The sequence below is a fragment of the Leptomonas pyrrhocoris genome (genome assembly GCF_001293395.1).
Source record: "Leptomonas pyrrhocoris isolate H10 chromosome Unknown, whole genome shotgun sequence".
Taxonomy (NCBI): Eukaryota; Euglenozoa; class Kinetoplastea; order Trypanosomatida; family Trypanosomatidae; genus Leptomonas; species Leptomonas pyrrhocoris.
Window position 1 is genome coordinate 1,002,186 of NW_015438358.1, and position 19,042 is coordinate 1,021,227.

The window sequence follows — 19,042 nt, forward strand, 5'->3', positions numbered from 1 at the left end:
TGAAGCACATAAATCCATTCTTTTACCACTCATCATGTTGATGCTCCTCAATTGAGCATGTCGAGCGCGTCGCACTCCCTTTTCCTCTTCCTCACTGCGTTTCCTCCTCTCGTTCTTTTTTTCGTCTTCTTCTCTTGTGTGCCGTTCTCAATGGCGACAATAAATAGCCTGTTCTTGGCGCACTACGTGTGCGTGTATGTGTATGGTTAGGTGTATGCGGTTCACTGTTGCCGGCTGAGCTGTGAAAGAACCATCACTTTTTTCCAATTAGAATTCCCCGTTCCTTGTTTTCCTGCGTGTTGGACGCTTCAGAGAAGGAGGGATTTTGGGTTTGTACTCACGCCTTGTCTCTCGATTATTGCTTTTGGATGTTTTCCGACACGTATATACACACATACACTCTATCATTATACTCTTGAAACTGTGGGTTTCCCAATAGACAAGTAAGGCAACATTTTTTTTTTTGAGGCAAGCTGTGCACTTCATTAGCGTTCGCTGGTGTCTGCGTTGTCTTTGCAACAGCTTTGTTGTTTTGCTCGCTGCACGTGTATAGATTCACCACCAAAAGAAGTTACGGTTTGTTGTTGTATTTCCCCGTGTGTTTTTGCTGCTCTTCTGCTCTCCTCCGTCGTTTCTGTGCTGTTCCGTTAGTCCTTTCTGGGGTTTAATGCGGAGATAGGCATGCGACGGCGCACGAGATCGCGATCGCGCGCGCACAGTCAGACCAGCGCATCTGCCGAGGAGGATGACATTTTTCTGGGTCTGCAGCGTCTCCTGGACAAGCTCCTGCAGTTCCAGCCGGTCTTTACGGAGGAGGACGTCGCGGTGATTCCTTTTCTACCCGACCGGGGAAGCAGCTGCACCAGCTCTCCCTCGCTCTCCGCACCTACCTCTCCTCGGTTGTCTCCGTCCCGCCACGATAACGAAGAGTCAACGGCGCAGCAAGACTGCAAGCAATCCTCCGCTCCCCCATCTCCGCCGACGGTGGACAGCAGAGGCACAAAACTGCCTTCGCAGACGATGAAGGCGGCAACGGCGAGCCACGTCGGCGGCGCTGCGATCGACCTGGATGGACCCATCTCCTCCGCGCTTTTCGTTACCGCTGTAAACCTCTTCGACGCAAAAATGCTGGCAAAGAGCAGGCGTGTCGCCACCGAAGCACTGAAGCTGGTGCGACAGGCCTATGTACTGATCTGGAAGGACAACGACTACCTCGCCAGGTTCATGAACGGGGAGCCAAATCGCGGTGCAAATGGATCAAGTAGTCATCATCGGAATCACAAAACGACATCCATCGAAGCGCCAGCCGCTCGCCGGAGCTCGCACGGCACTCGTCACATGCCCTTCTCCGCTGCTGCACCATGCCCTGAGCGGCAGCCGAATCGACAGCTAGCGCTTCTGTTAGATGAATGCATTCGTGCCCTTCTGGTTTACGCCAACGTGTCAGTGAACCTTTGCCACGGCATGGCTACGAACAGCCGTGTGCTTCTGCTTCTGTCCTTTGTGTGCTGCACCGCACGGCGGCTAGAGGAGGAGGACGAGGTGCCGTACGGCGAGGGACGCGGCTGCGCGTCGGACGTCATCGTTGGAAATCGAAACCTTCACACGGAGCTGGACAGCCTTGGCCAGGTGTGGCATGACTGTGGCATTGAGGGCCGCGTCGCCGACTCGTTGCATGAATGTTACTTAATTGAGTTTCTGCTCGACGCTGCGCTCCCACCGGCCGTGTGTTCGTCCCGCTACGACGGCCTGTTGACCGCGGCGTTTGAGAAGAAGCGGCGCATTATCAGCGACGTCGTGGCCAGTCGGTCTGGCTTTGCACACATGATGCGTGTCGCACCTCTGCGTGGGCTGTGCGGCCTAGCCAACATGTCCGCCTTCGGCGATGCAAAGCTGCGAGCTCGTCTGCTCGACAAAATGGCGTCCGAGGGCGTGGTGGAGCGCTTGGCGAGTGAGATTGGGTCCGCCATGGAGGCCATTCTACGCATCGACGACCTGACGGCGTCCTCTTACAGCGCGTCGAAGCGGCGACGACCCGCGTTGTCGCGTGGCTCCTCCCCGCCCCATCAGCGATCCCGCGCCAGCACGTCGGAACCACCAAGCCGCCGCGACTCCCGCCCAACTTCACCGCTGCCTCACTGTATATCGGCAGAGAGAGAGCGCAGCGCGGATGAAGCTAGTACGCCTCGGGTATCCACCGGGCTGGATCGCGTCCTCAACACGAAGCCCACTCCGGTGGAGCGCATTGGGCAGTGCGTGGACATTCTTATGCTGCTCAGCAGCCCAAACCTCTGCCCCTCGGACGGCAACGAGGTGTCTTCCTCTTCTTCCTCCTCCCGCACCTCCGCATCGTCGCCGCGAGGGGCTGTGCGCGCGACGACTTGGGCGTCGCATGAGGACGCGTTACACGAAATTAGCCTCTACCTGCTCTCCATCTGCTTCCTCCCCAGTACGCACGCGCGATACGCCGAGCTGACATCGCTGCAGCTGTATGCGGCGGATTGCGTGCTCCAGTGGGCGGCCTACAGCGGCAAATTCTACACCTTGGTCGTCCACGCATTGGATGAGCTGCTGGACGCGATTGAGGCGAAGAATTCTAGACGCGGCAGCGGCACGACCTCGCCCCAGCGATCGCCACCTCTCAAGTCCCGCTCCCCTTCGCGATCTCCATCAAGGACACCGAAGAAGTCAGGCAACGTAGCCACTGTTCCAGGACATCGGCTGCTGCGGCAACTTCTCCCAGGGGACGAAACAGGGCTGCTGCCTCTGCTTACGAACCTCCTCCAGTACACCATCCACGCGGAGGCGAATGCCACTTCGATCCAGCGGTGGTTTCAGTTTCTGGCTGATCGAGTGCTCCCTGGCGTGTTCGAGGCCCCCGCCCTCACGACGGGCCGACGCAGCACCTCGGAATGGGGGCGGCGGCATCTTCAACAGCAGTTTCAGTTGCAGTCGCAAAAGGGCAGTCGTGCATCGTCTCTGCTCCGCGCATCGGCGGTTTCCGCGCCAAACTCGTTGATGGAAGTCGATCGGCGGGCCCTTGACCCACCGGTGCTCGCTCGCGATCTTACCCGGGCGGAGGTGGCGGCGATAGCTCCCTACTTTCGATTTGTGCGTCAGGTGGTGGAGGAGACAAGCTGGCGAGCGGGCACGGCGGCGCTGCTGGGCAAGGTGGTCCTACTCGCGTTTAACGTGATCGTCACCCAGGGCCACCGCTGCAACCTCATTTTCGGCCAGGCGTGCGCGTGCTACGATGTGGCGGCGCCGTTGCTCTTGACCATGCAGGGTGAATCGTCCCCGCGTCGGAGTGTGCGTTCATCGGCAGGGCAGCGAAGTACGACTGGGAGCAGCAACAGCAGCTACCGCTGTAGCACCGTCCTCATGCACCAACTGCGGTCCGAGGAGGAGGAGGACGAAGAGGCACGAAGGGAGCTGGAGAGAAACGAGGAGGAGGTGTTTATCAAGTCTGCTGCTAAAAAAAAGCGCTCGCCATCAAAGTCGGCGCGCCGACAGGGCAGTCCGAGGAAGGGCCATTCCTTAAGCTGGCTCAGCCCCGTAGCGGCCGTCAACGAGGAAAGGGATGACTTCTCCCCTTTCATCGACAGTCCAAGCGGGTCGCCGATTTTCTACGGGCCGTACTCGCCGTCAAGTGAAACTGCGGACTGGAGCGGCGACAACAGTGAAGAGGACAGCAGCCCCTTCGATAACGTGCAACGCGGAAGTGACTTGAGGGCGGCGCTGGAGGAGGCAGCCACCCCACCCCCACTGCCCCAGCCGTCCAGCGAATCGCCGCAGCCCGTCACGCAGTCGTGGACGGGACGCCTGTCGCTGCGCTCGCTGTTTTCCTCGCTCACTGGCCGCGATGAAGCGCCGCTGCAGAAGTAGCTGAAAACGTCGATGTTGCAAGTGGCCACAAAATGTGTGTGTATGTGCATGCGGCGCGTACGAGCAGCAGCATCGTTGTGGGGCCACTTATTTTGTTCCAGCTCTTTTCAGCTGCTGCCTTCTCTTGCGCTCTGCCTCTGCGGCTTCGTGAGGGTTTTGCGGCAAACACCGCCGAATTCGAGAACGTGCGTTTTTTATTTTGGGCTGTACATCGATGCAGCACGTGACTGCTGTCACTCGACTCCGTACGTGTTCCTGCGCAACAGTAGAGAGGGAATCGATTCTGCTACTATGTGACACTAAAGGACGATAAATGAGCCGTGTGTTTCTTTCCTGTTGTTGCTCACATACTTGTGCCTTTTCTATTTGATTGTGCTTTGTCCCTGTTTCTCACGTGTTTCTCTCGTTATAGCATTAATGCGAAAGCTCAACAAGCAACATATATATTTACCTCTTCTTTTTGCATTTCTTTTCAACTGGGAAACAGCTCTCATTCCTCTGCGAGAATGCTGGAGCACTTGCCTGTCGAACGCACTCGACGCAGTTCAAATCAGTCACCTCGTATCGTACTTTGCTTGTCTAATGATCGTCACAGAGAGGAGTTCTTGTTGCAGCTTTTTCTCGCTTTGTATTTTCGAACAACCGCGGAGAGGACGTACATCTCTTTCTGCTCATCGCCTTCTCGTCTGATTTTCACCTTTCCACCACTTACCTTTTTTTCCCCTTATTTCTTTGGCTTTCAACAGCGCCGCCGTCGTTTGTCTGTGTCTCCCCCCTCACTTCAATTGACCCCGCTTTCCTTTGCCACCTCGCATTCGTTACGGAAGCAAAGTCAGACCACACGTTGCGTTCTCAAAGCAACTGCACAAAGGAAAACCTTAGTATTTTTTCTTCCATCAAACACTTCCCCTTTCACATTAAACTACTCCAATTAGTATCTTGAAAATCTTCCGTATCATTTGCTGATAATACCACCCTATAAAAAGCAAAAAAACACTGCTCTTATCAGTCTTTTTCCCCTCGATATCCAACGAACAAACAAACAAACACCCACTCCAAAAAATGATGTATATTCCTTTTGCTGTAGGTGCAGGGGCGTTCTCTGTGCTAAACGCGTGCGGCTCCGTTGCGTGTTGGTACAACAGCAGCCGCCGCATCATGCTCTTCACCGGCGCCATCAACACGGCCATTGGCGGGGCAGCCATTGTGATGTACCCCTATGACGCGAAGCTCTCAAACGTCTACATGTGCGCCGCTGCCGCCTCGGCTTCTGCGCAGTACTTTCTGCACGCCATGCGGACGCCGCGGTTGCTGATGCCTTCTTTTCTGAACTCGCTCTACGTAATGTGGTCAGGCGGTCTGTTGGTCTACGCGTATCAACGAGCGAAGTGGGTGTACGCGCTCCGTTACGACTAAGGTGGGGAGATAAGAAGTGAGGCACCTTCAACGGCAGAAGGAGAGCGTTGCGCGAATGACTCACACGACTTCTTCCTTTTCCTTTGTTATCTTTCTGCTTCTGCGATGGGACAGACGGAGTGGGGGCTTTATCGTTTCACGCTTGTTGTGACAGAGCATTCACTTGCCGCTCTCTTGTGCCCCACCTATTACCGCAGCCGGTAGTGATATTTACTATTGTTATTCTTGCCCATTCGTTACAACAATTATTTTTCCTTACCTTATCCCTGGCACTTTTTTTCTGGATGCGTAAGCTTCACAATTACTGAAAAAACCAAGATGCGGGGTCCGAACACTTTTCAATTGTCTGGAGAAAAACCAGACTAAAGTGGGCAGAAGTGTTGCAGCTTAGTCGTGCGGCATCACTGGTTGTACGGAAATAGAGATGGTGCAGCAGTAGGCACCCCTCTTTTTGCTACCTGATGACAGCAAATATCCGAGCATCAACTTTGCGAAGTGTCGCGTGCGTCTCAAAAAACAAACAAACTTATTTTCCCCCATTTTTTTGCCCCACTCTCTCTTCGCTCTTTCCTTCTCCACCTTCTCACTCGTCTCTTCGCATAACTCTTCTTCTGGGGTCACAGCTTTAAATATACCTATCGCAGCTGCTAAGGAAAGGAAGGCGTGGGTGCGAGTGAACTGCAGCAGGCACGCCGTTGATGAGCACATATGTACGCTCATGCAGATCTGCATGAGAGGGTTTCTCTTCGTTTATTGTTTTTGGCTGAATTAGATCTTGTGATTGCACACACGCATCTATAACCGTCTTTCATGTGGGTCAAATTCGCAACGCCTCGCTCCCCCTTCGCCTTTCGGTTTTCTCTTCTTTCCTTTCCTTTTTTTTAAAGCTATTTTCTGTCTGTGCTGCTGCTGCTTTTATAACTTCTCCTCTCTTTTCGGTAAGCAAATCAGCTTTGCTAAACGAGTTTTTTTTGTCCTAGCCCCTAAAAAGAAAGACAGCAAAGCATCAGCTATTGGTTGAGGGGATTTTTCTTTTTCTTCTCTCTTCCTCGATTGTCGAAAGGGTGTTTGTAAATGCCCCCCAAGGGAGGAAGTGGGCGCCCATCCCTCGTCGCCCCCAGCCAGTCTCATCGAGATCACTTCTCAATCGCGAGCTTCTTCGACGCGGCCACGGCACCGCGCGGCGGTGGCGCCTATCGCCTCGATTCATCTTCGTCTCTCTCGCCGTACGCCTCGGCTTCTCCTCGAGGCAGCCATGGCTCGACCAGCAACAGTGCAGGGCAGCATCAACATCAGCAACAGCAGCAATTGCACTGGGCCAACGCTGATCACTCCAGCGCACATCTGCGAGGGGGTGCCGTGAGTTTCTCGTACACAGGCGTCTCGTCACCAGTCACCAACGACGTCTCCGGCACGTTGCAGGAGGTACGAAGTCGAATTGTGGGGGAGCTGGACGAGGCCCAGCAAGGCGGCCGCGAGGCGGCTGGGAAACTTCATGTCCATCGCCAACGTGCCCTGAAAGTGGCGTTTGGAGAGGAGGCAGCGGCCAGTAAGACGTCACCGCTGCGGGCGGCACAAGGATCTGGGCGTTCGAGCGCATCGGCCGGGGCGACTGGTGGCAACTCACCTGCAACTGCGCGTGCGTCGCCGCACAACGACAAGGCCGAGGGGGAAGAGGAGGAGCTCATGGTGTCCTCCGTTGAGTTCTCCTTGCTCTGCCCGTACTCACGTCTCCCAATTCTCCATCCCGTGCGCAGCAGGGACTGCAACCACCTTCAGTGCTGCGACCTCGAGTCATGGATTGTGATGCTGGACAAGTGTCGGTCGATGCGTGACCCTGTCGGGCCGTGCCCCGTGTGCGAGCGCCGCGTCACCGCCTCCTCCCTCGAGGTGGACCTGTGGATGAAAAACGTCATTGACCAAATGCCGAGTGGAACGCACATGGTGGTGCTCGAGCCGGACGGCAGCTTCCGCAACGGCGATGTGACGCGTGAGAAGCGGAAGGAGCAGATGATGATGGTGGTGGATGCGACGCAGGGCGACTATGAGAATTACTTCGGCGACGTGACGGACGAGGAGAGCGACGACGTCGTGGTGCAGGCGAACCCGCCCTCGTCTTCTTCCTCCTCTGCTACGATTTCGGCCGTACTAGCGGCGGCCGGCACGCGGCGACCGCGGAGTCTACCACCGGGTCCGACGTCCGACAGAGCGGCCTCCGATGGTGGTCAGTCTCCGGCGGTGCGTGTAAAACGTGAACAGGCGGCGTCGATCGCTGCAGCAGCGGGGGAGGCAGGCGCGTCTCCTCCCCCTTCCCCTTCTGCGCAAGACGACGGCGGTGTCGTGGTGGTGCACTTTGTGGAGGGCCAGCACGACGGACGGCAGGCGCTGCCCAGCCAAATCCGACTGTGGGTGCCGCACTGCACACAATGCGGCGCATCGCGGGTGAAGGCCGAGGACGGCTCCGTCGAAGGCTGTCCGCAGTGCGGTCAGAATGAGAAGGAAAAGTGGAATCTCGTCCGCCGCTTTGAGACGTCGCCTGCGGTGTCGATGGAGCTGATGACGGACGGCACGCTGGTGCTGCACGGTGTGGATCTCATCGCGCCCTACCTCTACCGCGCCGGTTTCCATCGCAGCCTCTTTGATGCCATGGAGTACGCGTCGGTGGCGGAGCGGCAACGGCACACCTACCGGCCTCTGCCCGGGGTGTGGGCCACGTCTTATCCACTGAGTCGCTTTGAGATCGACTTTTTGGAGGCGTGCTGCGGACGCATCGCGCAGGGGACGAATTTAGACGAAATTGAGACTTTAACGGTGCCGAGTCTTTTCCGCATTCCACGCCGGCGACGTCCTGGTGCGCCGTCAGGCTACAGCCAGTCCCAGCAAAGCAGTCGATCTGGTGCCGCACCGAGTAGCACAGGCAGACACCCGGGCTATGCAGGGGGAGTGCTCACTCAGGACGGGTCTCGACGGACTCCGTAACGAGTCAACCCGGCGCTCCGTGAGATAGCAAAAAGCCAACTTAGAAGAGAGAGAGGAGGGGAGTACTTCACTCTCTTCTCGCATACGTTGGAGGCTTTCACGCTGTCGAATCGCACCCGCTCTTCGCCGCGCGCGACGGCTTTCTTTTTGTTTTCAAAGATGCAACTTTTTTTTTCGGGTTTGATCAAAGAAAGAGAGAAACTTTGGCATAGAAGTGATCAACCGTGCTTATAGAATTCATCACCAACGCAAAAAGAATACTTAAAAATGTTAACTCGAACGTTTGCTAATTAAGCTGCAGCTGGTGTCGCTGCCAACACAGGTACAAAATCACCCATGGCGTCTCCTCCGGAAGGATACACGGGGTGTAGTGGATGATCTGACGTGAGTCTTATGTTGACGAGACCTCAAAAACTTTTTTGTGCTGGCGACTACAGCAGAAAGGTGTTGCTGTATCTCCTTTTGGGCGCAATACGTGCTTTCTTCTACACTGAGAAGTGTTCAGAGAAAAAATGGTACGCCTGTTGGTAGCTTCACTCACCAAGTACCTGACTCTCACTTTTTTTTTTTCTCCTGCACTTCTTCTATTTCTTGGTCCTTCCTGTCCTTCCTGTCCTGATCTTGTTCTTCACTACTCTTCCTTTCACTTCGAGTTTCTCCATTGTCACGTCCAACTCCACGCATAGAATCGCACGAGCGAAGTGGATCGTACAAGAGAGCAGGAAAGGTAGTGTTGCAACATAGAACTCTCTAATTGCCTTTTTTTCTCCTTCTTTACTGCAAGCGAGACCTTCTCTCTTTGGTTTTTAAGCACGTTTATATCATCACAAACTGTGCATCAAAGTGATTCATGTACTGGCGCGTCCAAACCTGAAGGCTTTGAGCTGCTTTCCGCTTCTGTTTCGAGCAACATTACAATTTTGCTTGTACCATAATTCGGAAGGACATACATGACACGTCGATTTGCTTGTGAGCTTTAAAAAATTCATCTGCTAATATTTGCTCTGTTTACACATCTTTTTTTTACCGTTGTTGTTTGCTCTGCGTATCTTTTCTATTTCTGACGAAATACCCCTTTCTCAAGTACTGTATATCGGTGTGCGGTGGAGTCATCTGGAACTGGTGAGAAGGTGTTAGAGCGGTAAACCTTTTTCTTGGCATTTGCTCAACTTTACTCTGTTGTATCTACGGTGCAGGCCGAGAACTGCGACGCGTCTTCCTTGCCTCGCCTTCCATTTACGTCAGTGCAGCTGCGTAGGTGGAATGGGGGTGTGAGGTGGAAAATAAAAACCGGACCGCTTTTGGCATTTTCTACACATATATATATGTGTGTGTGTGTGTGTGTGCGGTTATTTGACGGTTTATTCGTAACGACGAACAGTAAGGCGCCACGTGCGCCCCCCTCTCTCTCTCTTATTTTTTGTGCTTGTGGTCAAGCGAGGGGTTTACGGCTTCCGGCGTATTTTGTTGACCGCCCCCTTTTTCGAGCGGCGATTACGCTTTTCCGTTGCTATTTCCTCTTCACACATTCTTTCATCTCGTTTCGTACTTTCTTCAAGACGACCGTTTCTTACTTCTTTTCTCCATCTTCCAGTTGACCTTTTTTCCTCTCCCCTTTTTTGTTGTACGAGAGGTTGCGAAGTGATTCGCAAGACGCTAAGGTCTTGTACTTTTCTGTTTGCGTGTTTGTTCAGACAAGCGGCCGCTCACGCACGTCTACCACACAGCAGAGACGCAAACTTTTTGCCCCCCCCCCCCTGTTCTTTCTTTCCTTCTGTGAATACGGTTGCTTCTCTACTCCCCTTCTCTCTATCTATCTCGTCTGGTACATCGTCTGCTCCTGCAAGCATCGCCTTGTTTTTGTTTCTCTGCAGCAGCAGATCGACGTCCGATTCTGTTGGCATTTCGTCTTCAGCACAGCGGACGGTTAAAAAGCGAAAGCACTGTGTGCGCAATAGTTGTGGAGATGCTGCGCTGTGGACGCACGCTGCTGCGCAGGGCGGCTGCGGGTGTCTCCCATCGCGGCAGTGGCATGCGGCCCATCTCGTTGCACTTGTGGTCGGTGACCACCGCGTACAGGACACGGAGAGGGGCACCGGTTCTTCATGGAGCCGTTGGCGGAGACACGTTTTCTTTATCCCCCTCTTCCTCCTCTTTTCTTAGCTCCAGCACGTACGTTGCGGCCCGCACGTTTGTATGGCCGTCGTGGCTGCTGCGCGCCCCGAGCGCGAAGCCCCCGGCGGAGGATGAAAAGAAGAAGCGATTTCGCGAGAGTACCGGGGCTGCTTTCGAGGTTGGCAGCACGCCGCCGTCGTTCGATGCCACACAATCCAAACTGACAGAGGCGAAGTGGAAGGCGGCAAGCACCACGACGGACGCAGCGAAGAAGCAGAAGGAGGAGGCCGCTAGTAAAAGTGAGGGAGAAGAGGCTTCACCGACAGCCGATGGCGCGCGCGGCACGTTTGTGCGTCTTTCCAACAACGAGACGGAGGTAATTCACCGCGTGAACATGGGCGAGCGTGTGGAGGCGGCAACGAAGGAGCTGAAGGAGCGGCAGAGCTCGGACACGAAGAGCACACCCTCCGTTGCTGCTGCCTCCACAGACGGCTCTTCTGCACAGAGCAAGGAAGGAGGCGCTGACAGTCGCACGCAGGCTTTGCAGGACCCAAACAACGGCGGCAGTAAAGCTGGAACGTCCCCGTCCGGCTCACCCCCCGCAAAGGCGAGTGATAAGGCTCCGCCGCTGATCAGCACGCCACCGCGACAGGACGGCATTCATATTTCTGAGAATGCCTCCGACATTCCCGTTGGACGTGTGGTGGGGAAGGTTTGGTCCTACCTCTGGCCACGAGGGGAACCGAAGATTAAGGCACTGGTTGCGGGAAGCGTCTTCTGCGTGCTCCTCGCGAAGGTGCTGAAGGTGGCGGTGCCGTTTTGGTTCAAAACGATAGTTGATCTACTGGCTCCTGCCACTGCGACTGCCGAAGCCGCGACGGTGGCTGGCCCTTTTGTGATCGGTGTCTTCGGGTGTGTCGTGGCGTACGGTATCTGCCGCATCACCACCTCGATTACCGAGGAGCTGAAGACGTTGCTGTTTGCCCCTGTCGGTGGCCACGCGTCCACGAAGCTCGCAATGGAGATGTTTGACAAGCTGCACCAGCTGGACCTGAACTACCACTTGAACCGCGAGACGGGTGTGATCAGCAAAGATTTGGATCGCGGCAGCCGCGCCTTCTGGTCGTTGGCCTACGCCTTACTCTTCATGGTTGTGCCGACCACCTTTGAGATGGGGCTGGTCTGTTGTGCGCTGAACACGCAGGCGGGTCCGCAGTTCATTGGCATTGCGCTGGTGGCGGTGGTGGCGTACGTTTCGTGGACGTTTCTCGTCACCAACTGGCGCGCAAAGTTCCGCACGCGCTACAACGCCCTGGACAGCCGCTGCGGTGGCCTGATTGTCGACTCGCTGCTGAACTACGAAACGGTGAAGTACTTTGGGACGGAGACCTACGAGTCGCAGCGCATTCGCACCGAGACGACGAACATGAACAATCAGCTGGTGATTCTGGATCAGACAATGGCGGTGCTGAACTTTGGTCAGCAAGTCATCTTTGTCACGGCCGGCGTGCTCAGTCTGTACTTCGCCACGTGCGGCGTGCTCGCCGGTGCGCTGACGGTGGGTGACCTCGTGCTTGTCGACGCGCTGCTCATGCAGCTGTACATGCCGCTCAGCTACCTAGGCATGATTTACCGTGAGGTGCAAACCAGCACGCAGAACATGCAGGCGATGATTGCCCTGCTGGACAAGAGCCCCAACGTGAACAACAAGACGGATGCCAAAGAATACAAGTACATTGACGGCACCATCGAGCTACGCGACGTCTCCTTTGAGTACAAGAAGGAGCTGAACCGCCTCGTGCTGCGCCACCTCAGTCTCACCATCCCTGGTGGGAAGACGGTGGCCTTTGTGGGGCCCTCTGGCAGCGGCAAGAGCACCATCTTCCGCCTCCTCTTCCGCTTCTACGACCCGACGGCTGGGCAGGTGCTGCTGGACGGGCAGCCGCTCGACACGCTGAAGATGAAGAGCGTGCGCAAGTACATTGGCGTAATTCCACAAGACACGGTTCTCTTCAACGAGTCGGTGCGCTACAACATTCGCTACGGCCGCATGAACGCGACGGACGAGGAGGTGGAGGCGGCGGCGAAGGCGGCTAGCTTGCACGACACCGTTATGCACATGAGCAACGGCTACGCCACGTCCGTCGGCGAGCGCGGCTTGAAGCTCAGCGGCGGCGAGAAGCAGCGCGTGTCCATTGCGCGGGTGGTGCTGGCCGATCCTCCGATCCTCTTGGCGGATGAGGCTACCTCTGCCCTGGACAGCACGACGGAGCTGAACGTGATGGATACCCTCAAGAGCGCGACTGGCCGGACGCGTCCCCGCACCATTATCCTCATCGCCCATCGCCTCACGACTGTGAAGGAGGCGGACATAATCTTTGTGCTCGATGGCAAGGGTGGTGTGGGGGAGCAGGGCACCCATGCGGAGCTGCTACGCAAGGGTGGGCTGTACTCTGAGATGTGGCTGCAGCAGCTGCGCGACCGACACCGCGCCGGAGGAGACGGCAGCGAGAAGACGCCTTCCGAGGCTGATCCTCAACAATGCAGTCAGGGTGAGAAACAGCAGCAATCAGCACACTAAAAGGTCCCCCTTAAAAAAAAAAGGCTGCTGAAATGTTTGCGGAGCGGTGCCGACATGTGATGTGTCTGACGTTTCTCTTTACGCACAACCCCCCTCTCTCTCTGTCTTTGTGGCGTCACTTCCTTTTTGTATTTGCTGAGTGCTGTGCATCACTGTTTGCCTTGCCAGATATGGCTGCTATTGTTCGCCTTGCTTTTACCTATACCGATTGCGTCTGACGGCTGGCTGTAGTGTTGGTGACCAATGTTGGACAGAGGGTGACGCGCCGCTTTGAGCATGTACTGGATGTGTGGCGCGGGTTCGTGCAAGCGGGAAATAATCGCTGACGTAGGCGAATTTTGGGTTCATTATGAGAAAGAGTTTTACGTTGATGTGGCACGCGTGCAACGAGGCGGCGAGGTGAAGGAGGCGTACGGCGCGTTTTCCACCCTTTTCCGCAGCCGTTCTCCTTTCTCTCTCTCTCTCTGTGTGTGTGTGTGTGTGTGTGTGTGAGTATTTTTCTTCACTGTTACCTGATCTGTGGTCCGTGTAGGTACCGATCGATCTATTCTTAAAGAAAGGACAAAGACAGAATGAGGAAAGCAAAGCGCACCGCGTTCATCGATCTGCAGGCGTCTTGCTCGAAGGCTACCGACATCATCTTTCGCGGCGCAAAGGATGTGTTAGCTACTGGGATTTTTGCTCGTGTGTTCCGTCCTCGAACTTGCCATAGCTCGGCCGATGTTTTCACATACACACAGAAAGGAAACTGTGACGCGTTAAAGCTGGCTGCGTGCACAGCGTTGCTGCAATGCCAAATGCGGCCCATCCACTTCGTTGACTTGCTTTGCATGCATTCATCAACAGCAGCAACAAGCAAAACTCACTGCCCCTCGTCTTTTGTTTCCGCCTCATTGCTCGCCGAATGACCTTTTGATTTTGAAATGGAGTGTCACCGTTTCACTTTCTCCAACCAACGCAACACAATCAGTATAACAGGTGCGACAAGCAAGTTCGACTGCGCGCGAGCGCCAACCTTTAAAGAGGAACGCCTTGAGGCGTAATCCAGCGCTTTGACGAGAGGGAAAGCCGCTGTCCGCAACATACATTTAACTTCTCCTCCGCATAGCACACGTACACACTACTTAAAAACATATACATACGATCGAAAATAGAATCCCTTGTAAACACCGTGAAAGTAGGTATCAACACATCCTCCCATAATGATCCATAGATCTTCCGCATCTTCACAGGAGGACAAGGACGCAGGAGCGCCGTCCTCATCAACCTCCTCGACTTCTTCCGCGTCTGTGCAGTCTGCTTCGCTCGAAGACAACGAAACGAATTTGTTTGACCGGTACTCCTTTACGACGGCGTCACCGTGGTCCTCCTCGCCGGTGACCTTCATGACCGATTCTAATGAATCCACGCCCTCACCATCACCACCGGGGCTTCCGCCGCCGGCGACGACGGCACAGGACTCTTTCACTCCTGAACAGAGAGCGGAGGAAGGGATTCCAGCTTTAGTCGCCGTGAGGGATGAGCTACAACCGGAAGACGTCTACATACCTTGTGGAACGCATGACGTTGCTTCTGCGCAGACGACTGCACAGGCGCCGTTGCTACTGTCTTTTCCCAGTTCCCTCTTCTCCTACACGTCGTCCTCTACGACTAGTGATCCTGCGGTAGGATCAAGACCATCGGGTAGTGCCCCCTCTCCTCGACTGTCTCCTTTGTCTTCTCCTATCACGAGCGACCCAGGAGACGGTTCAGCGCCAACGATTGCTCTGTCTCCCTCCGACGCGGCGTCGCAAAGTCACAATTTGCTGCCCTCTTCTTCTTCTACGCCAGATTCCCCTTTGCTCGACCCCTCCGCTGCCACCATAGCTGTTAACCCCAACATGGCCACCACGGCGGTGACCGAGACTTCGCGGCGTGCATGCTTCGGTGCGAGTCTGCCCACGGCTACCGTGGCACCACATGAGGATGCAGAGCTTCTCACCAGGCCGGACAGCGATCCCGCAGAGTCGCAGACGCAGAATGCACTGTCACCGATCTCAAATGTTGCGGAGCGCAAACAGGACGAATCGTTGAAGCGCTTGCTGGAAGTTCCAGACGACCTCGTCACCGTGTCCACGTTGCCCACGTCGGTACTCGATGTCCCGACCGCATCTAGCTCGTCAGCGGCGCCGCGGGGCTCAGGAGCGTACTGCTCTTCCACTACGACAGCAGCCCACCTATCGGGGCTGAAAGCGACGCTCAGTGACACGTACGGCTGCCCTTCCCTCTCGCAGTTGGCGTCCGGTTTGCTCTTCACCGAGACTGTCGACACGGCAGGACAGCTGTTGATGCGGCCTCGTATTAACGCCGCGGAGTTGGCGTGGACACCGAAGCCGCTGCTCAGCGCTCCGGCGAAGAGGAGGCCGAGGGGTAGGCTGGCACGCACACCAACGGAGACAGAGGCAGCCGAGACGTCCCCGACGGACCCTAAAAAGAAGCCTACAAAGACGGCTGAAACTCCCTCGGAAGCCTCGACCACTGCCACCACCTGCACCTCTCCCAATCGCAAAAAAGCGGTCGCGAAGACGACGAAGAAGAGGAAGCGCAAGACAGGGTCGGAGAGCGCAGCGGATTCGAAGTCATCGGAGGGAGGAATGGATAAAAAAGAAGTGGTGGGGAAGGCGTCCGATGAAAGCAGAATGGAGACATCGAATTCCGCGTTGCTTCAAACAAGCAACGCGAATAACGCTTGCATCTCGTCACCGCCACTGGAGACGAGTTCCGCGCCAGCTTTGACGAGTGAGGAAGATCGGACCAAAACATGTGCGGCTCCTTCGCGCTCGACATTGATCGCTTCCGAGGTCGAGGAGCGTCATGCAACGCTGACGGTGCAGGCGCCAGTTGGAGGCTTTGGAGAGTTTGATATGGAGGATTGGTCCCCCTCTGATCGCGTTTTTTCCAACGGCGGCAACGGAAACGTGAGCCCGCTGTCTCAGCTGTCGTTTTTGGTGTCGGAGGACGCAGCCGCGGCAGAGCAAGTCAAAGCGCCACCGCAAAGGAAACGAAACCGGAAGCCGAAAGGCCCGCGCGAAAAGATACCCGATGTGTCTGACTATCTTCTGGAAGGCCGCGCGGGTTTGACTCAAGATGCACCTGTGCATCCTATCTCCCCCAGTGCGGACGTGCTTAACGAGGAGCTGCTGGTTTCTACTATCGACTCCGAGTTCCAGATTGAGGACACCGCAGATGATGAGCTGCTCATCGCCAAAGTGTGGCCGCGAGGAGCGAAAATGGAGAATGACGTCTCTCCCTTACCAGCAACCGCCCCTCCCCGAAAAAAGAAAAGGCAAAGACATCAGCAGCCGGGCCAGAAAGCCCCACAAGAGACCGTCTCCCTCCGCAAATCAATAAACAGTCTTTTTTCCGACGAAGGTCCTGATGCACTGCCGTGGTGGAAGGATACACGTGCAGCTGCGGAGTTGAACAGCCCATCCCAACGCCGTCCGTGTTTGTGGATTGAGCTCTCCACGCGGTATCACGATACGCACGGCGCTCAGCTGCGCCAGCTGCTGGTGTATTGGGGGTGCGTTCATCAGCAGAAGTGCGAGCACCTAAAATGGTCCGACAAAACTGGCTCTTCCGCTGCCGCTGCAGATGCGCCATCGTGTGTGCGGCCCACGAAGGCACCGAGTCGGCATCGAAAACGGTCGCGTGCAAGCGAAGGGCGGAGCACTGACCGCACACAGCTGCCTTCTTCTCCTTCTCAGAGTGGTACTGGAAAAGGAGATGGCGGCATCGTAGTGTTTCTCTGCCCCCCAACAGTGTCTCTCGTGGACGCACTGCACTGGTGGACGCAGCGCGCGCACATCGCGCACGGGTATATGCCTCCTCTCTTCGCCGTCTCCATGACCGCAGAGATGGCCATTCCGCCATCTGCTGCTGCTGCTGCTGCCGCTTCTAGCACCGCTGTGGCGGCGGCAGCGGACTTCTACGTATCCGCAAATAATGTGGATAGACTCCTGGCAAAAGCCGTGCTGCATGCCTCGCTCGATATGCAACTGGACCCGGGTCGGAGTCTGGCCGTATCGTGCAGCGCGGCCGGCAACACGGCCTTCGCTCAAATCCTCTCACAAAACCAAATCTACACTTCACTTCCTGCCTGCGCAGACGTGTTAGCCGAAATGCTTCGTTTTCCATCTACCGCTCAGCTTCTTGAAAGCGCTGCTGCAGCTGTGCCAAAGGAAGAGGTGGACGTAGGAAGTCTCGCGGCTGTCATGGCCACCACAGTGTGTTCCTCCGACTCACTTTCTGATCCGTGTAATAGGGAGGTGGAAGAGTCGCGGCTGCCTGCTTCTCTGCAAGACAGATATTTTGAAGACCTTTGTAAGTGGAGCGGACTGGCTGCTCGACTGCGCGACAAGCCGCGACGACCACAACTGCTTCTCCACCGCGTATGCGTGGACGTGCTGCCGGGTGCGCCAACGCAACTCGAAGAGGACACGGAGAGGAAGAGGTGGACCACCATTTCCTCTGGCTCCCGTGTTTCCCCAGCAAGCAAGACCGCGCACTCGCTGCGATGGCTATGGCTCTCTTACGGTCTTGTCCGGCCTGCCACGCGTAACGAGGACACCTTCGTCAACGCCGCACGACGCGAGGCGCGACTGCTTGCCAGCCACGCACCGCCGGTGACGCTTATGCCAATCCACATGTCCGCCCTCTCCCTGTTCGCCTCCCTGCTGTTTCGACGCGGCAATTACGTCACGGCGGTAAATGTGGTAGACGCACACGCCAGCACATCGCAGCGGCGCTTAACGGACTACATCTCCGGTTACAGCTGCGTCGTCACCGGCCCCATGCGGTACGCCGTCTCTGCCACCGTGCGCCGCTACCTGCACGTGCGACTGAGCGTGAGCGTGGCGCCGCTTCTCGCGCTGTTCAGCGCTACGTCAACGTATGGCGCTACCGCTGCAGCAGCAGACGACCGAAGGACTGCGCAGAAAGGCCACCTAAGGGCTAGAGCTGAAGTTACCACGACAACCGCAGCAACTGCAAGCCCTGCAACGTCACCAGAGGCGGCAGCGGTGCAGGCGGTGGTGCATCTCGCACGCACCCAGTGGCGCCGTGTTGTTGGCTCCCTTTCCTGTACTTGCACGCCGGGCATGTATGAGCAGGTGTCGCACACCGAGGACGGGACCAAGGTGTGCCGACATTTGGCAGAGCTCTTCTACTACTTCGTAACACAGCAGTTTCGCGTGCTGGCCGGTGGGCGGCGGGACTCTTTATGGATCTTTCATGAGGCTGTTAGTGCTCCAGAGAGACGTTTGAAGCACGCGGTGAGGAGCGGCGCACCATCAACACCATCTCTTGCAAACGACCTTGCGGGTGGTAAGGGTGCTGTGAAGGACGGCGACAGTCGACCTGGTCCTCAAGCTACACCCGCCCAATCAAGCGATTTCTTGCAGCGAATCAGGCGCAGAGGCGAGAATGAAAGCAGTAAAGGTACCTTTACACAGGCGGCAGACACGCTGCTCAACAACGTGCCTTTGTCGGTGCTGTACAGTCTTTCGACGAGCACGTGGGCGAGCCGTGAAGACGACGACGAGGCGGACCCGCCCAGCATCGGCGTGGGAGGGGAGGCGTTTCCTGCGGTGGCTTCTGAAGCCGGATCCGCAAACGCGCCTGCTCCTTTCTCTGAGGCGTTGAACACCGCCTCTTTGCCATTCAGAAAGAAGAAGCCGCAGTATGCGTTGACAAGGGCACCTCTGCCAGGCTCAGAGGGCACGCCCGCACCACCGCCATCTTCTGCTGCGGCTGCACAAGACTTTCACGCCGAAGCTCTCCAGTACGCGTTACAGTTTATCTCCCAGCGTAGGCTGGCTGGTGAGACGGGAACGGCGCTGGAGGCCGTCCGTCTGAGTCCCAGTCCCGCAGCGCCTCCGACGCGAGTGGCCTCCACGACGGAGGCAACTTCTGCGACGCACTCCAGCGAACGAATGCGAAGTCGCGAAGAGGAGGATGAAGAGGCGCGGGCACTGCAGCTGGTGGAGCGGCTTCTGCGAAATGCCTTACGCTGAAAAGGCAAAAGAA

At 56.3% G+C, this 19,042-nt stretch overlaps 5 protein-coding genes across 7 annotated transcripts; all 5 read left to right on the forward strand.

The window, feature by feature from the left end:
* Positions 1-681: 681 nt before the first annotated feature.
* On the forward strand, positions 682-3,885 carry ABB37_01382 (hypothetical protein; the record flags this gene model as incomplete). The annotated part of the gene is made up of 1 exon (XM_015797856.1): positions 682-3,885. One exon carries the CDS (start codon positions 682-684, stop codon positions 3,883-3,885), a length of 3,204 nt encoding a protein of 1,067 aa, XP_015663376.1.
* A 744-nt stretch (positions 3,886-4,629) lies between these two features.
* On the forward strand, positions 4,630-5,301 carry ABB37_01383 (hypothetical protein; the record flags this gene model as incomplete). Of its 3 annotated transcripts, none has more annotated exons than XM_015797857.1 (1): positions 4,630-5,301. In XM_015797857.1, exon 1 carries the CDS (start codon positions 4,948-4,950, stop codon positions 5,299-5,301), a length of 354 nt encoding a protein of 117 aa, XP_015663377.1. In that variant the 5' UTR covers positions 4,630-4,947. The 3 variants fall into 3 exon arrangements, with proteins under 3 accessions (XP_015663377.1, XP_015663378.1, XP_015663379.1); XM_015797858.1 differs by having other exon boundaries at positions 4,711-5,301; XM_015797859.1 differs by having other exon boundaries at positions 4,716-5,301.
* A 621-nt stretch (positions 5,302-5,922) lies between these two features.
* Positions 5,923-8,280, forward strand: ABB37_01384 (putative mitochondrial hypothetical protein; the record flags this gene model as incomplete). The annotated part of the gene is made up of 1 exon (XM_015797860.1): positions 5,923-8,280. The coding sequence occupies exon 1, from the start codon at positions 6,376-6,378 to the stop codon at positions 8,278-8,280; it is 1,905 nt and encodes a 634-aa protein (XP_015663380.1). The 5' UTR covers positions 5,923-6,375.
* Positions 8,281-10,246: 1,966 nt separating this feature from the next.
* Positions 10,247-12,976, forward strand: ABB37_01385 (putative mitochondrial ATP-binding cassette protein subfamily B, member 3; the record flags this gene model as incomplete). Its single annotated transcript, XM_015797861.1, has 1 exon — positions 10,247-12,976. One exon carries the CDS (start codon positions 10,247-10,249, stop codon positions 12,974-12,976), a length of 2,730 nt encoding a protein of 909 aa, XP_015663381.1.
* A 968-nt stretch (positions 12,977-13,944) lies between these two features.
* ABB37_01386 (hypothetical protein) lies at positions 13,945-19,029 on the forward strand (the record flags this gene model as incomplete). Its single annotated transcript, XM_015797862.1, has 1 exon — positions 13,945-19,029. Exon 1 carries the CDS (start codon positions 14,857-14,859, stop codon positions 19,027-19,029), a length of 4,173 nt encoding a protein of 1,390 aa, XP_015663382.1. The 5' UTR covers positions 13,945-14,856.
* Positions 19,030-19,042: the final 13 nt, after the last annotated feature.